The 19830-nt window shown below is 38.9% G+C and overlaps 1 protein-coding gene across 3 annotated transcripts in view; it reads right to left on the reverse strand.

Moving 5' to 3' along the window:
- Positions 1-524: 524 nt before the first annotated feature.
- LOC110223048 (sodium/hydrogen exchanger 9B1-like) overlaps positions 525-19830 on the reverse strand; it is an 82102-nt gene continuing 62796 nt past the window's right edge. For all 3 annotated transcript variants that reach the window (XM_021008371.2, XM_021008368.2, XM_078148765.1), the window contains exons 10-12: positions 8116-8224; positions 7175-7311; positions 525-1517 (exon numbers count right to left, since the gene is read on the reverse strand). In XM_021008371.2, the coding sequence (XP_020864030.1) occupies positions 1314-1517; positions 7175-7311; positions 8116-8224 (450 nt within the window). In that variant the 3' untranslated portion in view covers positions 525-1313. The remainder of the gene's footprint in view (positions 1518-7174; positions 7312-8115; positions 8225-19830) is intronic.

Here is a 19830-nt window from a genome sequence, read left to right on the forward strand (position 1 = left end):
TCCTCACTTGTGCAGATTTGGGAAGAAATGATAGAACTCTAGGACTTAGGGACATATTAATGCAGAGAGTCTTTCTCATGGTCCTTAGAGAGCTTTTGCATTGTCCTTGAAATGTCAAATATGTCCAAATGAAAAGTCTTAAAGACAAATGGATTGTGAGTTACTGGGATGGTCTCTGAGCACAGCCCAAGATGTAATCAGTTCACTCTATAAGTAGTATATAGGATAAAAAAACCTTTGGTACCAGAAAGGAAAATCAAAATATTATAAACACCACAAATGGATTTGTGACAGTTTTAGTTCTGAAGAGTCTTAAAAATGACTTGCTTTCAATGCCAGGATGATTTTTTTTCCCTTGTAGCAAGTGAAAAAAACACAAAACTTCTCTTTATTTCCATTTTAACATATTTTTTCATAGTTGCAAATAACATTGGCTTATAATCATCTGTTAAGGTTAAGGTAGAAATAGCCGAACTATAACTTTGTTCTTTCTCTAGTCTTGAAACAGGATCTGTTCAGGGGTCCACTAAGACCAGCTTTCTAATGAAAGAGAAATTCCTACCAATAAGTTTATCTGTTCAAAGATGAGCTATTTTCTACCTTACAGTGTTTTGTGGGTACCTCTTGCAGCCCACTGATTATTGTGAAAGAGGTTTTCACTTCTTTTGAGAGATTTACTTATGAATACCAATGTAGTGGGGTGGTTTTTTTTTTTTGTTATCTTCAACCTCTACCTTCCCTGATATTCAGCAGAACGGTATTTTTTTTTTTTTTTTGCTTGGTGCGTTTTGTTTCTACTTTTCTTAGGCCAGCTTGATCCCTTTATGTTATAATTTTCTATCCATAGTTATTTCTTTCTTTCTTTTCTGTCTTTCTTTTTTTTTGGGGGGGGGTGAGGCAATTGGGGTTAAGTGACTTACCCAAGGTCACACAGCTACGAAGTGTCAAGTGTCTAAGGCCAGATTTGAACTCGGGTCCTCCTGACTCCAAGGCCAGACCTTTATCCACTGTGCCACCTAGCTGCCCCTATTTGTAGTTATTTCTAACTACACCTTCTGGGAATTTCTGAACAGTGATCATGTCTTCCACTAAGTTGTAGTTAAGCCATCCTAATTTGTGAGAAAGAAGATGGTAGAAAATTGAAGAGAAAAACAGTAGAAAAAGCTACATAATTAAACTAAGGGTGTGTACCAGCCTTAAGTTCTGTTCCCATTACTTAATTTTCACTTTCCTTTCAATTTCAGAATTTTATTAGCAGATACAGGTGGTAAAAATGTTTCTCACTTTTTGAAAAAAAAGTCTCTTTCCTCCATCTAATGTGAAATAATCTCCTCTGTTTCTTCAGGATTGTCTAATGAAAGCACTTTAGGCCCCAATAAGCCAATGAGTAGTGCCCCATTTGGAGCTGTCATCAAGATTGCCAGAAACGCCATGGTCATCACATTCTTTGCATACACTTCGAAATGAATTTGGTTCCTACTTCTTGTTTCTTCTAAAGCAAGAGGTCCTAATACGGCCTATGTTTAGGAGGGAAAAGTTTGAAGCAGTAAGAAAAAAAGTTAAATAAATTATTCATATTTAAGAAAAAGCATAAAACCTTCCTTGATTATTACAATAACCAAGATTGGGACATGATAAATTTGTCACACGATAAACTTTTTGGTGTGTTTTTGGTATGTAAACGTACCAGTTCATAAAGTACCAGTTCATTATTCAAAAGGAAAAAAAAAATAAACAAAAAGTACTGAAAACACTTAAGAAATAAGCATTCCATTCTAGAGCCTCTCTCATAAAGAATAGGAAACATGATATAAAGGAAATGAGTCCAAACATCTGGATTCGAATCTTGGCTTTACTTCTTGCCACTTGTGTGACAGTGGGCAATCACTTCCTTTTCTGAGACTGTTTCTTTGATTTCCTCACTGGGTTGAATTAGATTACCTGGATGGTCCTCTACAACTCAAAATCTATGACCAAATGAATTACCTTTGGTATCAGACTAAGTGAAAATTTGATAACACAGTAGCCTTTCAGAGAGGAAGAAATCTAGGAACCTTCAGCACTTTTCTTTAGGCCATTTGGTGGAAGAACGAAGGAACAATATACAGAGCTTTTGAGGTTAATTTTAGAGGAAAAAAAAAAAGGAGGGTCAGGGGCAGCTAGGTGGTACAGTGGATAGAGCACTGGCCCAGGAGTCAGAATGATCTGAGTTCAAATCCAGCCTCAGAGACTTGACATTTACTAGCTATGTAACTCTGGACAAGTCACTTAACCCTAGCAACAAACAAACAAACAAATAAATAAGTAAATAAATAAATGAAGCCTAGCAAAAAATAAAATTAAATTTAAAAAGGGGGATGGATGTAGGGGCAAGATAATGGTATAACATCAGATCTCTAATATAACGATACATATGTGGGCCTGGACACTTAAAAATGAGTCGCTCACAGAGTCACTGACCTGCCAGGGGATGTGGCCTTCTCTTTTTCTGACCAGATCTGTGATTTCATTGGTATGAGGTGCCCAGGCATGTTGGTACCTGATCTGCACTGCAGAGTCTGAGAGAGTTATTTGGGGGCTTTAAGCACAATAACAGGTTGTAGCTTCCTGAGAGGGAATTGCTAAGGTGGCAGAGCATCAGCTGGACAAAATTTCAGGTCGGTAGGTAGGGGGAACACTTTCCTAGTCACTGCAGCACTTTCATAGAATGTCATTTCCTGAAGGGCAGAGACCGTCTCATTTTTGTGCTTGTAACCCCTCCTCGTAGGGACGGTGCCTGGCACGTTGGGGGTCCTTAATATATGCGCTAATGCTCATTTCTACCTCTTTCCCTTTGCTTTTGCTATTCTCTCTCTTCATCCTTCTTCACCTAGCTAGGTTTTAACTGTTCTTCAATTCCCATCACAGTTTCTAGATCCTCTATGAAAAGTTCACTTATACTTCTAGTTAATACCGGCCTTTCCTCTTCCTCTCCACCCATAACACATTGTCTTAATAGCAAATTTTGCTGCTTGATTATATCCCACTTAGTACGTCATTCGATATTATTTTATATCTAACTCTCCATTCTTCATGTGCTGCCTGGTGTCCCCTAAAGACTAATCTTTTAAAAGGTATAATCTCTATCTTTGTAGGTGTACTTCTGCAAACCCAAAGGCACAAACTTTCAGTAAATACTTGAACTGAAGCATCAGAAACTTGCTTTCTGTTCCCCATGCACAATATTCCACCTCCTGTGTCCATGTCTTTGCATGGACAGTACCCCATATCTAGAAGGTACTCGCTCCTGACCCTTCCTTCTTGGCATCCATGACTCAGCTCAGGTGCCAGCCAACTCTTACAGGAAAACTGTGCTGATGCCCCCAGTTACTGGTGCCTCAAATCCGAATTCTTTGTATCTACTTTGTGTTTTGTGTTTAATTGTACATGTCCTCCTCTCCCTAATCTTAACAAAATGCAAGAGTTGTTTTATTTTATTTTTTTCTTTGTATCTTCAGTGCCTATCAACAATTGGCCGGGACATGGCAGTCCCTGAATGCATGCTTGATGAATGAACGAACCTTGAAATTTCTGAAATTAGTTTTTAAAATAGTTTAAGACTTTAATTTTAGCCTTTACACCACCAATGAAGTACAAAATCAAAAGAAACCAGTATGTAAATGCAGACGTCTCAACCACCGCAGACTGAAAACTAAAACACAACATCAAAGATTCTTGAAAGAACTAAATTACTTTGTATTCAACAATCTTGACCTTTATACCCTGGTTAGGTATTTATGGATTCTAAGGCTTTAGGTATTTTGCCAAATTGAGACAATTTTTTCAGTCCTGTGTCTAAATTCCTAGTAATGTTACTCTCCTCATGAATCAATTGCTGATTCAAAAGGTTTTTTTTTTTTTTATTACTTTGGCAAGTGATTAGCTTGAGAAGAAAATATACACATGTTAATGATTCTGTAAAACATATTTCACATTCAGATTGAAACAGAGAACTGTGGGAAACATTTAATAAGTGAAACTAACCATTAAATACCCATTCCGTTAAGTTATCTAGGTAATTTAAGTAACACACACATACACACAGATAAAGATAGAGACTGGACCTGTGATTGCAAGAGAATAGGGAACTCTCTCTAACCAATGCAGGCTGCCAAATTCTCTTTGACTTAGCTGCTTAGACCGTGGATAGCTTAAGTGACTTGCCCCACATTATATGACCACCATGTGACAGAAGTTACACTTGGATCCACGTCTTTTCTGGTTCCAAGGATGGTTCTATGTCCCCTCTATTAGGCTGCCTCAACATACAGATACACACATACACCTGTACCATGTACTGTGCACATATCTGTACACACATATAGCTCTACTGTATCCAAGAGGATCCAAGACCTTCAATCAGCCAATCAATAGGCATTTATTAAGTGCCTACTATGTGCTAGGCACTGGGGATACAAAGACAGAAAACCATCTCTGTTCTCCAGGAGCTTATTTTTTCAAATTTCCTCCATTCTCTTCTTTCCCTTAAAAACAATTCACTTAAAGAGCCCTTTAAGTTATGTGAAATGCTTTCTCCCTAACAGCCACATGAAGTGTGTTATAGTATAAACAGTGTAAGTGTTATTATTCCCATTTTACAGACAAGAAAAATGAGGCTCAGAGGTATAACTTGCCTGAGTTCCCACAGCTAGTAAACATGTTTTTCTGAATTCAAGAAATATTATATCACAGGGCTTTCAAACACTTGGAATGGCTTGAGGTTTCCCTGGATAAACTACAAGTGTCAGATTATCGAGGAAGATTGAGGAACAGCATTTTTGTTTTCTGATTTCAATAGAACAAACATTTATTTAGACTGATTTGTTGGGGGGGGAAGCAGAAGTATTAATTATATCCAAGGTACTCGATATTTTAGTTTTCAAGGTACCTACTGTCTTTCAACATTGTTCATTAAAATAATTTTAAAATATTTTTTCCATAATTCCATCTATTTGTATTTTCTAATTCAGCTGTAAAATTACCTTCAGCTTTTTTAAGGGATCAGTCAAAGATATACTTTCTGTATATACTTGCAAAATGACCAGAACAGTTATCCTATACCTAAGTTTAGGAGTGACCACCCCCAAAGCATGGTCACAGCAATCAAAAGTTGTAGCTAAGTAGGTTTCTTGTGGGTTTTTTTGTCTTTTTTTTTGGGGGGGTGAGGCATTTGGGGTTAAGTGACTTGCCTAGGGTCACACAGCTAGTGTCAAGTGTCTGAGGCAGGATTTGAACTCAGGTCCGCCTGACTCCAGGGCCAGTGCTCTGTCCATGTAGCTGAGTAGTTTTGACAACTTTCGGTTTAATGGGCCCAAATACCTGATGACTATTACCTCCTTCCAGTGGTTAAATTCCAACAGCCTTTCTTTACCTAGAGAACAAACTATTATTCAGGTCCTGATTTTCTAGCTATGGGCTATCTGTACCTCTTCTTCTGATGTCACCTCCTTCACTGCCATTTTCAGTAGCATCTCTACCATGCAGTGAAGGAAGAAGAGTCTATCTGGCTACTTTTTCATGGGAGTTGGGGTGGAAGGGGAAAGTTCTAACCTTGGATAGATCTGAAGATTCCATTTGTCCATTCTATCCATTTTATCCATACTGAGGTTAAAGAGTTGACTAGATTTTGCTAATAATTGGATCACATCTACCTGTACAGTGGATCCATTTTATTTTATACTTTTCGTTCCTGCAAGAGCTTAGTTTATGCTAGGCAGGACTTAGGAGGTCAAAACAAGTAGAATCATCATTAGCCTTGAGTCTACACTGGTAAATTTTCTACCCTCTCCTTTCTTTTTGTGCTTGAAGCTACGGCAGAATCAACCTCAGGCACTTACCAGCTGTATGAACCTGGGCAAGTCAGTTAACTCTGTTCACTTCAGTTTCCTCATCTATAAAAGGAGCTGAGAAGGAAATGGCAAACCATGCTAGTATCTTTGCCAAGAAAACTGTAAAAGTGTCACAAAGAGTTGGACATGACTGACAAAACAACAAGCTTGTGGCTAATAATCAGAGAAGTCAAGGTCTAAGTGACCTCAAAGGCCATCTACTCGAATCCTCTCATTTTACAGATGAGGAAACTGAGATCTAGGAAGTTTGGGTGACTTTCCCAAGGTCATACAGGTAATAGGCGTCAGAGGAGGATTTAAGCCCAAATCTTCTGGTTCCAGAGCCCATGCTTTTTCCACTGCATCAAAACCTGTCTGCTTGAGGCCAACAACAAAATGATGTGAACAAAGAGTAGGTCACCTCACCTCTACACTATAACTTTCTGTGGTACTGATTACAAGCAGAAAATTGGGATGTAGATAGTAGTTTCACTTTAGTTATGTTTTGAGAAATTTTGTAACATTTACAAGGTTTATGAAAGAGGTTTTAAGGGAAGGAAATAGTGACAAGGCTCAATTCCAGTCATTGTAGTAAGTGCTTGTGGGTTAGAAGACTGGCATGGGAATGTCAATAAAAGGCAGTAATTCTAGAAGACTTATAGACTCTGAGACATTCAAAGCATAACAAATGACTCAATCAATCACACTCAAGTCAGAAAAAGTAACTCTCTTTTCAAAGTCTAATTTACATTTTGAATAGCAAAGTGTTGCTTTATGGTATTTTGTAAAATATCTCTCACAAAAATCAGAAGTTTTCCTCTTGAAAGTGAAATTCTTAAAAGAATATATCAACATTATTAAGTAGCTTGACTTTTTCAAATTATTTCCAAAGTTTGAAGAATATTCACTGAATCACAGAGTTGCGAGGGTTACCTGAAGGCTAACATTCCTTCCCACCCACCCCTGCAGCCTACCTAACAAGTATGTTAAATCCAGGGACCCATCCTGTCTCAAGCTCATTTGGGAATATGACAAGCTTACACTCTAGGATTCTATCGCAATCACTGATAAAAATGCTAAGTACTGCAGAGTCAAACACCAATTTCTGGGGCAAATCCACCGGAGCCCTCCTTCCAAGTTGATGCTGAACCTGTAACGAACATGCTTTAGCATCCAGCTTACTGAATTGTGCTGGTTCCCTTTCTTGTGATTAGAAAAGCTGTTTCTCAGGCTTCTAGTGGAGAACTCAAAATGACCACCATAATTTAGTCATTCCAAGAGCCATATATGAGCAATTAATACCTTACCTGAACAGTGGCTTTGGGGATCCATGCCAAGGCAACAAAAATTTTTTCCTTAAATGAAAAACCAGCAAAAGACACCAATAAGAACGTGACAATAACTCGAACCAACAGTGACAAGCTCAATGTACCAACACAGAAGCCTAGAACAAATTCAAAAAGCCTGAGTTAATAATCCAAATTAACAACATATTAGTCAAGAACTTCTTGAAGATAACTCATTGCAAAGAACAGCAATAGCATCTTAGTCTTACTTTTAATTTTTTTTTTTTTGTGAGGCAATTGGGGTTAAGTGACTTGCCCAGGGTCACACAGCTAGTAAGTGTCAAGTGTTTTGTCTGAGGTCAAATTTGAACTCAGGTCCCCCCTGACTTCAGGGCTGGTGCTCTATCCACTGTGCCACCTACCTGCCCCCTCAACACCTTAGTTTTGAATTCTGTTTTTTATGTTTTAAAGCATTTTCACACATATTATCATTTTGTCTTTTAGTTTTTTAATTTGAAAAAATAAAGAGATGCTCATATGATTGAATATAAAACCAAACTTATTGTTGCTGGTTCTGGTAAAAATGATTCCATCGATGGAGTACAAACTAGTATTTAGTTATGGTGGTAACACAAATACCAGGAGAGGGAACATATCTGTCATTCTATGTCAATGGACACCTAAGCTTTCATATAAAGGAAGGTCCTTATTATGTCAGCTGAGCTTTTTAAATGATCTATAGATAGAAATCTGATCTGATTTTATCTTCCCAGATCATTTAGATTGGCTACTTCAAGCAGTATTTGTTTACAACACATAAAAAGAAACGAATGTGCTGAATATAGCTTGTACTGCTGGACATGTGAAAAAAAAAGGGGCCCTAAGGGGGACAAAGTGAAAGAAACTCTGAAGTATTATATTATTCAATATTTCTAAAAACTTCTTCTCCTCTAACATCTCACCAATAGTATTTGATTCAAGATTTGCAACAGACACCTCTGCTCCAACCAGGCCAAAAAGAAGGGGTTGAAAAATGTGCCACATGCCTGCAATGATGTTTTGCACTCTTGCCTGTGAGAAAAGGGAAGTAAATGGATGAGTTATCAGAGAACTGAGCCACATTAAACAATTTTATTTCATTATAAATATTTGACATCTCAATCTTGAAATAGTCCAGTTTTGGGAGAGTAAACCTTTTCCAACCCATTTGTATCAGCTTCATAATTTATTTATTTTCTTAAATTTGAAAATAAGTTTTTATCTGTTTTTTTAACATAACAGCAAAAATTACAAAATGTATTTCTGATTCAAGCTTGTTACAAAGTAATAGTTATAAAAGCAAAATTAAAATTAAAAACAACCAAAATTGTACCCCAGATAAATCTACACTGATATGAAAACATATTGTCATTTAAAATATTTTAACAGTTTGGACAGAACTGTTATTGTTGTTGTTTGTCCTTCATTCTTTTTTTATTATAATTATTCATTTATTTTTAGTTTTCAACGATCACTCCCATAAGCTTTTGAGTTTTAAGTTTTTCTCCCCCTCCCTCCTCACCTCCCTCCCCAAGACAGTGTGCAATCTGATATAGGCTCTACATATACATTCCTATTAAACATATTTTCACATTAGTCATGTAGTAAGGAAGAATTAGAATCAATAGGAGAAACCACAAGAAAGAGGAAACAAAACAAAACAGAAGGGAAAAAAAGAGCAAATGGTACGCTTCGATCTGCATTCTAACTCCACAGTTCTTTCTCTGGGTGTGGATAGCATTTTCCCAGATTGATAATTTAGTAGATTTGTTTTTGTACTGCTCTAGATTTAGAAGAAAGGCAAGTGTAGTATAGAGTGAGCCTTGGAGACAGGAAGACTAGGGTTCTAGTCCTGCCGCTGACACATGCTGTCGGGGTATTCCTAGCCATGTCTTTCACAGTTGGCAAGATTGCCCTCTCAGATGAAGACACACAGAAGGGACTGACCTGTTTTGGTAGAGGAAGATCCTCACTGGGACCTCCCCACATCAACAAAATTATAGGTCCAGTCTTTATTCTAGTCCCTATCTCTCTACATTTGGAAACCAAAAAAGATGAGAAAAAAAGCAAAAATAAGACAAAAACAAGAATTTTACAAAGTGGTCATTCTTGTAGGTGCATTTCATTCTTGTGGAACATGTCTATTAATACTGTTTTCTCTTCAACTCTTGTGTTTCTGCTTCCATATCTGTAAAATGAGGACACTGGACTGACTGCTGAGACCTCTCATTCCTTTTTTTTTTTGAGGGAGCATTCTGCTCTTTTTAAAAAATATATAAATTTATTTATTTTTAGTTTTAATATTTACTTCCACAAGATTTTGAGTACCAAATTTTCACCCCATCTCGCCCCTCCCCCACCCCAAGATGGCATGCATTCTGAATACCCCTTCCCCTAGTCTGTCTTCTCTTCTATCTCTCCCCACCCCTTCTCTTATCCCCTTCCCATTCTATTTTCCTGTAGGGCAGGATAGATTTCTGTACCCCATTTCCTGTATTTCTTATTTCCCAGTTGCATGTGAAAACATTTTTTTTAAACATAAGTTTTTAAAACTTTGGGTTCCAAATTTTCTCCCTTCCTCCCTCCCCCCCGACCTTCACTGAACAGGCAAGCAACTCATATAGGTTATACATGTGTAGTTATACAAAAACTTCCCTAGTAGACATGTTGTGAAAAACTAACTCTATTTCCCTTAATCCTATCCTGCCCTCCCATTTATTCTATTCTTTCTTTTGACCCTGTCCCTCCTCAGAAGTATTTGCTTCTGATTACCCCCTTTCCCAATCTGCCCTCCTCTCTATCATCCCCCTGCTCTCTTGTCCCCTTCTCCCCCATTTTCCTGTAGGGTAAGACAGATTTCCATACCCAATTGAATGTCTATGTTACCTCAGTAAGCCAAATCCTGTAAGATTCACTCATTCCCTCTCACCTTCCCCCATTTCCTCTCCACTGTAAGAGCCTTTTCTTTTCTGTGGCTTTTTTTTTTTGTGAGATAATTTACCCCATTCTACCTCTCCCTTTCTTCTTCTCCTAGTATAATCTCTTATCCCTTAACTTTATTCTCCAGATATGACTCCTTAATCTTCAACTCACCCTATGCCCTCTATCTATCTATCTATCTATCTATATCTATCTATCTATCTATCTATCTATCTATATCCATCTATCCATCTATCTATACATACATATATATACACACATACATATACATATATATATATATATACATATAATTTTTTCCCTCCCACTACCCTGATGCTGACAAAGGTCTCATGACTTATAAATATCATCTTTCCACGCAGGAATGGAAACAGCTGAGCTTAATAAGTGAGACCTCTCATATTAAGGACGTTCCACATCCATACTAATATTCCTCAAATTCCCTAACTGTCCAGTTGCTCAGCCTACTCACTTCCCATGACTTATTCTTCCACTCTACCTCAGTTACACATAGGGATGGCCATGCCCTTGATCTTACCAACACCCCCAAGAGTTGCACTTCCACATGCAAGAGCTCTGAATTTCCTCTCTCTGATCAAAATTGCTTATTTTTCCATCTCTCGCTATATTTCACTCTTCTTAAACTGAGTCCTCTTCCTCACGCTGACTTCCAATTCCTTTTTTCCCTCAATTTTATCCCAGGCCATCATCTCTACTTCGATTACACTCTCCTCTCTTTCCAGTCAGTCGAGACTTTGGTGAACCAGTTCAACTCTGCACTATTTACTATTCTTGTGTCTTTAGTTCCTTCATCTTCTTGCAGCTCACACCTTGCCAAACTCCAACCCTGGATTTTCCCATTATCTGCCTCTTTCAATTCTACTTGTGAGCATGAAACCATGTTGTTTGGAACCACTACAAATACATGCTAGTTAATCTCAACTGGGCCCTCACTTCAGCAAGGCAATCCTCCTACTCCCCCACCCTAATTGATCACTAATCCCATTCACCACAGTAGTTGTCCCAAACCTTTTCTTAAATCTCCCACACGACCTCCCAAGTCATACTTCATAAAAAAAAAAAAGAAATTGAGAACCCCTTCCTCTTCCTGTCTCATCATCTCACATTTATCTGTCATCATTTCCCACTATGTCCTCCCCTACACCAATCTGATGATGAGGTTGCCCTTCTGCTCTCCAAGGCAAATCCCTCTACTATCCTGTCCTATCTACTACAGCAGATTACCTCCACTAGATTTAAAGTTGAAAGGAACCTTTGAAGCCATCAATTTTCAGCTAAACTCCTTGAAAAAGCCGACATTTATTCATCTCTCACGCTCTTGTAAACTCTCTGCCATTTGGCTTTTAACTTTATCATTCACTTGAAATTTAAATCTCCACAGTTAACTAATGATTCGTGAGTCATCGAATCTAATGGCCTCTTCTCTGTTCTCTTTCTTCTTGATTACTTTGTAAACTTTGTACTGTTGACCCCTTTCTCCACTTGGATTCTCCTCCTGATCTACTCATCTGACCATTCCTTGCCAATTTATTTTGCTGAATCTTTATCCATAGCACATCCACTAATAATGGGTGTCCCCCAAGGCTCTCTCCTAGGCTATATTCTCTTGTCTTTCTATACTCTCTCATTTGGTGAGCTCATCGGCTTCAATGGATCTTTAGGGAGATGGTTTCCAGATCTATCTATCCAGTCCTAGTTCCTGTCTTAAGTGTCAGTCCCACATCACCAAATGCCTATTGGATATTTTGAACTGGATGTCCTATAACTCATATTCAACGTGTCCAAAATAGAACAATGAACCTCTTTGGGGTTCTTAATCTTTGTTTTTGTTATAGATCCCTTTGGCAGTCTGGTAAAGCCTATAGACACCTTGGAATAATATTTTTAAATATATAAATTGCAAAAGAAAGTAATTATATTGAAAACTATCTATCATCTATCCATCCATCCATCCATCTTTCTTTCTTTCTTTTCTTTCTCTCTCTCTCTCTTTCTTTCTTTCTTTTCTTTCTTTCTTTCTTTCTCTCTCTCTCTTTCTTTCTTTCTTTCTTTTTTCTTTCCCTCTCTCTTTCTTTTCTTTCTCTTTCTTTCTTTCTTTCTTTCTTTCTCTTTCTTTCTTCCTTTCCTTCCTTCCTTCCTTCCTTCCTTCCTTCTTCCTTCCTTCCTTCCTTCCTTCCTTCCTTCTTTCCTTCCTTCTTCTTCTTCTTCTTTTTCTTCTTCTTTCTCTTCTTCTCTTCTTTCTTCTTCTTTCTCTTTCTTTCTCTTCTCTTTCTTTCTTTCTTTCTTTCTTTCTTTCTTTCTTTCTTTCTTTCTTTCTTTCTTTCTTTCTTTTCTTTCTTTCTTTCTTTTCTTTCTTTCTTCTTTCTTTCCTTCTTTCTTTTTCTTTCTTCTTCTTTCTTCTTTCTTTCTTTCTTTCTTTCTCTTCTCTTTCTTTCTTTCTTCTTTCTTTCTTTCCTTCTTTCTTTCTTTCCTTCTTTCTTTCTTTCCTTCTTTCTTTCTTTCAACAAGTGCATGGACTCTGGGTTAAGAAACTCTGCCCTAAGACCAAACACAAAATCCTTTGTCTGACATTTGACATTGACCTGCCTTTTCACAACCTGACCCCATCTTCCCTTTCTAATTTCATTTCTACTGCCCTCTACACGCTATGATCCAGCTAAACTGGCCTACTGGCTATTCCTTGCACATGACATCCGATACAGTCCCTGTTTTCTTTAAGACTCAGATCAAACACCTATAGATGGTCTTTTCTGCTCCCCCTAGCTGCCAATGCTATATCCTCTTAGGTTTCCCTACCTAAAATGTGACACCTAGAAATGAGCATAGTATTTCAGATATGATCTGATCAGGGTAAACCATCCCTTACCTTGTCGTAGATACTATAACTATAATGTTAGGCTGGGTGGCTAGATGGCACAGTGGATAGAGTGCCAGGCCTGGAGTCAAGAAGACTCATCTTCCTAAATTCAAATATGGCCTCAGATGCTTATTAGCTGTGTGATCCTGGGCAAGTCATTTAACCCTGTTTGCCTCAGTTTCTTCACCTGTAAAATGAGCTGGAGAAGAAAATAGCAAACCACTACCACAATAAATTTTGGGCTGCCACATTGTGTTGGCTCATATTTAGGTCGCAATCCAATGAAGCCCCTAATCTTTCATGTAAAATCTGTTAACAAAGACATTCCCATCATATATGTATGTGTGTGTGTGTGTGTGTGTGTGTGTGTATATATATATATATATATATATATATATATATCTTTTTGGTGAGGTAATCAGGATTAAGTGACTTTCCCACAGTCACACATCTAGTAAGTGCCAAGTGTCTGAGGCCAAATTTGAACTCAGGTCCTTCTGACTCCAAGGCCGAAGCTCTATCCACTGCACCACCTAGCTGCCCCCCATCCTATATTTGTACAATTTTTTTAACCCAAATGTGAAAGTTACCTTCCTAGAACATAGGTTTAATAATGTCAGCCCCTTACTCAATAAACTCCAGCGGCTTCCTATCACTTCCAGGGTCAAATAGAAACCTTTCTTTTTGGCTCATACCCTTCATAGCATGGCCCCTTCCTACTTTTTCAGTCTCCTTACACCTTACTCCCGTCCATGTAGTCTAAGATCCAGGAACACTGGCCTCCTTATTCTTCCTTGACCATGACACTCTATCTCCCAACTTGGTGCCTTTTCACTGGCTGTCCTGTGTGCCTGGAATTCTCTTCCTCTTTATCTTCATCTCCTAGCTTCCCTAGTTTCCTTCAAGTCTTAGCCAAAATCCCAGCTTCTATAAGCATTCTTTCCTGGTTCTTTTCAATATTAGTGCTTTTCCTCTAAGGCTATCTTCCATTTACCTGCATGTATTGTGTATGTGCATACTTGTAGGCATGTTGTTTCCCCCATTAGAATATGAGCTCTTTGAGGAGAGGGACTATTTTTGTCTTTCTAGCATTCAGGAAGATGAAGCTGCTGTGAGACACATCATGGTGTAGTCGTTGCAGTGTTTTCTGGATCTTCTGCTATTATGCTACAGTGGCTGGGGGTGGGGGTGGGGGGTCATCACTCAAGCCAAAAGAGGAACCATGTTCTAAACACATATTGCAAGCTTGAACTGGAAAAGTGAAAGACAGAGTCTCCTCTCTCAAGAAGACTGTCCCTAGAGACAGAGAGAGGGGACAGCCAGACAAAGAACTGCTTCTCTCTTTTACAATTCCCACCAGAGCTTATGACCTCACTTGACCCTCTGACTTGGCACTTTCCATTAGCCAAATACTTTCCTCACACTGAGGCCCATTTCCGTCTGTTTTTGGCGTCTAGCAGAAAATAAGGGGTAAAAACGAAGAATATTTTGGGGCCATAACAAGTGTTGCATAAAACATTTACTTCTCCTTCATAGGATGTCTATAACCTGACCTCTCAGAGTAGCCTGGGGAGGAAAGGGAGACTAATTGATGTCTACGGGGCACACATATCCTTCCTATCTTGGAGAGACGTATGTTCAATAGCATTGCTTTAACTCTGTATGCATTTTGGCACCTTTTAGACTCATTCACTGAAAGACTTTGTATTATATACTCTCTCCATAAGCCTCATTCAAGAAAAGTTCATTGACCTGAGTTCTACAGTAATAAATCTCTCTCTCTCCCCATCTCTCTCTCTGTGTCTCTCTGTCTCTGTCTCTGTCTCTCTCTCTCTCTCTCTCTCTCTCTCTCTCTCTCTCTCTCTCTCTCTCTCTCTCTCTCTCACACACACACACACACACACACACACACACACACAACACGGTTTATACTGCCTGCAACTCTGGGCAGTGCTGGGGTACTCCTCTGAAAATAAGTCCTAGTGAATCTGTTGTTCAATTCAATTCAATAAACATTTAGTAATTGCCTACTATGTGTTTACAATTTAATGATGGAAATAACACACAGGGGCAGCTAGATGGCACAGTGGATAGAGCACTGCCCTGAAGTCAGGAGGACCTGAGTTCAAATTCAGCCTTAGACCAAACACTTGACACTTACTAGCTGTGTGACCCTGGGCAAGTCACTTAAGCCCAATTGCCTACCCCCCCCCAAAAAAAGAAACAACACACAAACAAATATGTACAAAGCAGGCTATATGAAGCAAAAATAGGAAATAATAAACAGAGGGAAGGCACTGGAATTAAGAGGGGTTAGGGGAGGCTTCCCAAAGCAGGTGGGATTTTAGTCGGGGGTTTAAAGGAAGCCAGGGAGGTCAGTAGTCAGAGTAGAGGAGACAGAGCATTCCAGGCATGTATGACAGCCAGAGAGAATGCCTGGAGCCAAGAGATTGAATATCTGGTTTATGAAACAGCCAGGAAGCCATCCCTGGACGGAAGAATATATGTAGGGAGTCAGTAAGAAACCACTGGAGTTTATTGAATGGGGGTGGAGTGACATGATCAGACTTGTGTTTTAGGAAAATCTCTTTAGTGGCTGAATGGAGAATGGATTGGAGAGGGGAGAGACTTGAAGAAGGCAGACCCACCAGCAGGCTATTGAAGCAATCAAGGTGTGAAGTGATGAGGGTCTGCACAAAAGTGGTGTCAGTGTCAGAAGGGAGAAGGGGCATTTTTAGAAGATGTTTCAAAGATGAAATCAACAAGCCTTGGAAACAACTTGGATATGGAAAATGAGAGATAGTGAGCTATCCAAGATGACTATGATATGACAACTCACTTAGGACCTAGTCCTCTAGAACACTCAGGTTTGAGGATCTCCTCACTCTTTCAACAAGCATATTAAACACCTACTATGTGCCAGGCACCATGCTAGGCCCTGGGGAGACAAAAACAAAAACAAATTGACTTTAAGGAGCTTATATGCTGTTGGAGGAAAAGTAAATGCAAAATTAATGCCATGTAATTTGAGGGAAGGAGAAGAAATGGCACTTGAGCTATGCTTTGGATGGAGGTAGGGATTGTCTGGGGTGGTGATGATGAGGGAGTAGAGTATATTCCAGGCATTGGGAAAAGCCTCTACAAAGCCACTAACGTGGGAGACAGTACATTGTATATGGAGAGCTAGCAGTAAGAGAACAATTTCACTGTAATGCAGAATTCACGAAGGAGAAAAATATACAATAAATCCTAGCGAGTCAGGTCATGGAGGACTTTAAATGTCAAGAGGAGTTTGTACTTTATCCAAGAGGCAATAGGGAGCCCACTGGCACCTCTTGAACAGGAGAATGGAATGGTCAAGCCTAAGCTTTAGAAATATTGATTTAGCATCTGTGTGGACAACAGATTGGTACAGACAGGGAAATCAATTAGGAGGCTAGAGGTGATGGTGATGGCTGCTTGGGTAAGAGGGGAGACAAATGTGAGAGATACTGTACAGATAGAATCAAGACAGCTGATTGTGTATGAAAGGTGATTGATGTGGACACTGGTTCTCACAAGTGTGATGAGTTCAGAATGATTCTAAGCTTGGGAGCCTGGGGGACAGCAAAGAAGGTGTTATCCTCAAGAGAAATAGCAGGGTCTGGAAGAGAAGTGTTTTGTGTAAAGTGTAATGCATTCTATTTTGAACATGCTAAGTTTTTTGATGCCTGTGAGAAACCAATGACCAATTACAGCTGACCGGTCAGTTATATAGACTAGGAGTTTAGGAGAAAGGTTAGGGATGAATAAATATATCTAGTGAAGGGAACCTTCTTATGGATCCCCCTCTACTGTTCCAACTTCTGTTCCAGAATAATAAGAACACTACCCTTGAAGTACAGGCTACAGTGATTCTATTGTTAAAAGCCCTTAGGAGAAATCAAACATGACTCACATAAGCATTTGGCTCTCTCACCTGCTTGATAACTTCCTTCTCAAAGGAAAACAACAACAACAACAAACCCTTCTCAATTCCTTATTTGCTTCTCTCTTCCTCTCTTCTAGGTAATCCTTCAGTTGGATCTCCCTTAGATTTACCAGGTTATCAGATAAGGGGTACCCCACCAACTAGTCTCCTTTGGGTAATTGCTTAACTCCTTTAATACTTCTGTCTGCTCTGCTGGGAAGAAGTCAGACCTGAGAGTTGATGAGCTCAAGATATAGAATGAGACTTTCTTTTTTTAAACATAGCCAGTATGGGTATAAGAATTTGTTTTGCTTGATTATGCTTATTTGTTACACAGATTTTGTTTCTCTTTTTCTTCTTTCCCTACTTGAGGGGAGTGGTTGGGAAGGAGAGATAGAAATTCTTGTTAATGGAAAAAATAAAAAAATAAGAACAAAAAAAGGAGTACCATGACTCTCTTCCTTCTTCGAGAACTGCTAACTCTGCAACAGCAATATAATGAGACATCTTAAAAACATCAGCCTGGGTTCGTTTACCATTTATGTGCTAACTGCAAGCAGACCCAGCATGTGAGAGAACTTGGGACCCTCATCAAGACTCCTGGGAGCAGCTGCTGGCTTCTTGCCCTTTGTCCATGCCAGGTCAACTGCCCGTCTTCCTGATATCTGCTAGGTACTGGAGTTCTTTAATGCTCCGTTTACTTCTCTATAGCTGCAAGGTCAGAGACAGACAGATTTCCCTAGGAAAAAGGATACAGTAGGGTTGAAACTTTAGGAATATAAATTTTGAAACTGCAGGGAGATCCTTTTTGCTATGAATGGGCAATAAGAACAATGCATGTGAGAGAACTAAATGATCCCTAAGGTCCTTTCCTTAGGACTTAGGATTCTAGAAAGCATGGAGGAAAAGTACAAGATGGTGTCTGGATGCAAACTAGAACAACAAGGAAAGAATCCTGGCCTTACCTAAGAATTAGAGACAGACTTGAGAATTGGATATTGCATTAGAAGCCTAGGAGCTAAGCCTCTGCCCCAGTGAAGATTCTCCTGACATCCTCTAATTTTTTTTTTCTGAGCATGATGAACAGGCAGCAGTCCAAAGAAAAAGAAAAGCAAGGAAGCAAAATGGCTCCTTTATGAGGCTTTACAAATAGCTGAGGAAAGAAGGAAAGTGAAAAGTAAAGGAGAAAGAGAAAGATATATCCAACTGAATGCAGAATTCCAGAGAATAGCAAGGAGAGTTGAGAAGGTTTGTTTAAATGAGTATTGCAAAGAAACAGAACAATAGAAAGGCAAAGAAGCATTGCTAACAATAAGGCTAGTGGAAAAGATCAATTTATGTCCCAATCCTAAGGAAGGGTAGTACCAAAGAATGTTCAAATTTCCAAGCAAGTGAACTCATTTCACGTGCCAGCAAGGTTATACTTAAGATTCTTGCAAGCTAGGCTTCAGCAATATATGAACCAAGAATTACCAGAAGAGCAGGCTAGTTTTTGAAGAGGCAGAGGAACTAGAGACCAAATTGCCAACATTAGCTGGATTATGGAGATGGCAAGGGAGTTCTAGAAAAAAACATGTACTTCTGCTTCATTGACTACAGTAATGCCTTTGACTGTGTGGATCACAACAAAATGTGGTAAATTCTCAAAGAGATGGGAATACCAGATCATCTTCCTTGTCTCCTGAGGAACCTGTATGTGGGTCAAGAAACAACTAGTAGTCAAGAAGCAACATGGTACAATTGGTTAAAGATTGGAAAAGGATTATATAAGGCTATGTATTATCTCCTTATTTATTTAACTTATATTCAGATTACATAATGAGAAATGCTAGGCTGAATGAATCAAAACTAGAATTAAGGTTGCCAGGAGAAATATCAACAATCTCAGATATGCAGATGATACTATTCTGGCAGTAGAAAATGAAGAATTAAGAAGCCACTTGATGATGGTAAAAGAGGAGAGTATAAAAGCTGACTTAAAGCTTAACATCAAAAAAAAAATTAAGATCTTAGCAACTGGTCACATCACTTTCTGGCAAATAGTGAGAGAAGAAATAGAAACAGTGTCAGATTTTATGTCCTTGGGCTCTTCAATGATCACCACACATAGTGACTGCAACTATGAAATTAAAAGATTCTTGCTCCTTAAGGAAAGTTATGGCAAATCTGGACAGCATACTAAAAAGTAAAGACATCACTTTGCTGACAAAGGTCTGTATAGTCAAATCAATGGCTTTTCCAGTGGCAATGTATGGCTGTGAGAACTAGACTATAAGGAAAGCTGAGTGCTGCAAAATTGACACTTTTGAATTGTGGTGCTAGGAAGACTTTTGAGAATCCTTTGGAGAGCAAGGAGATCAAATAAGTCAATACTTAAAGAAATTAATTGAGTCGGCTCATTGGAAGGTCAAATATTGGAGGTGAAGCTTAAATACTTTGGTTACATAATAAGAAGATAGAACTCATTGGAAAAGTCTCTGATGAGAAAGATCAAAGGCAAAAGGACAAGGGGACAGCATAGGGTGAGATGGATAGATAGTGTCATGGAAGCAGCAAACATGAGCTTGGACAGACTTTGGGAGATAGTGGAGGACAGAAGGGCCTGGAGTGCTATGGTCCATGGGGTCATGAAGAGTCAGACATGACTGAATGACTGAACAACAACAGACTCTAGCTCGCTTGCCTGATCTCTCCTGCCTTAACTAACCTCTCTAGCCATGCATCTTTGTTTACCTAAACATGGGGTTCCTCCAGGGCCCTCTTATATAGACTCCTCTTACTAACCTTCCTGGTCACCCCTTACCCAGTTCTGCCAACATCCTGGTGTAACAGATGAAGAGAACTTAGAACAAAAAAGCAGAAGATGAAAAA

Source organism: Phascolarctos cinereus, unplaced genomic scaffold (assembly GCF_003287225.1).
Source record: "Phascolarctos cinereus isolate Bilbo 61053 unplaced genomic scaffold, phaCin_HiC Scaffold_9;HRSCAF=440, whole genome shotgun sequence".
In the NCBI taxonomy this organism is placed as follows: domain Eukaryota; kingdom Metazoa; phylum Chordata; class Mammalia; order Diprotodontia; family Phascolarctidae; genus Phascolarctos; species Phascolarctos cinereus.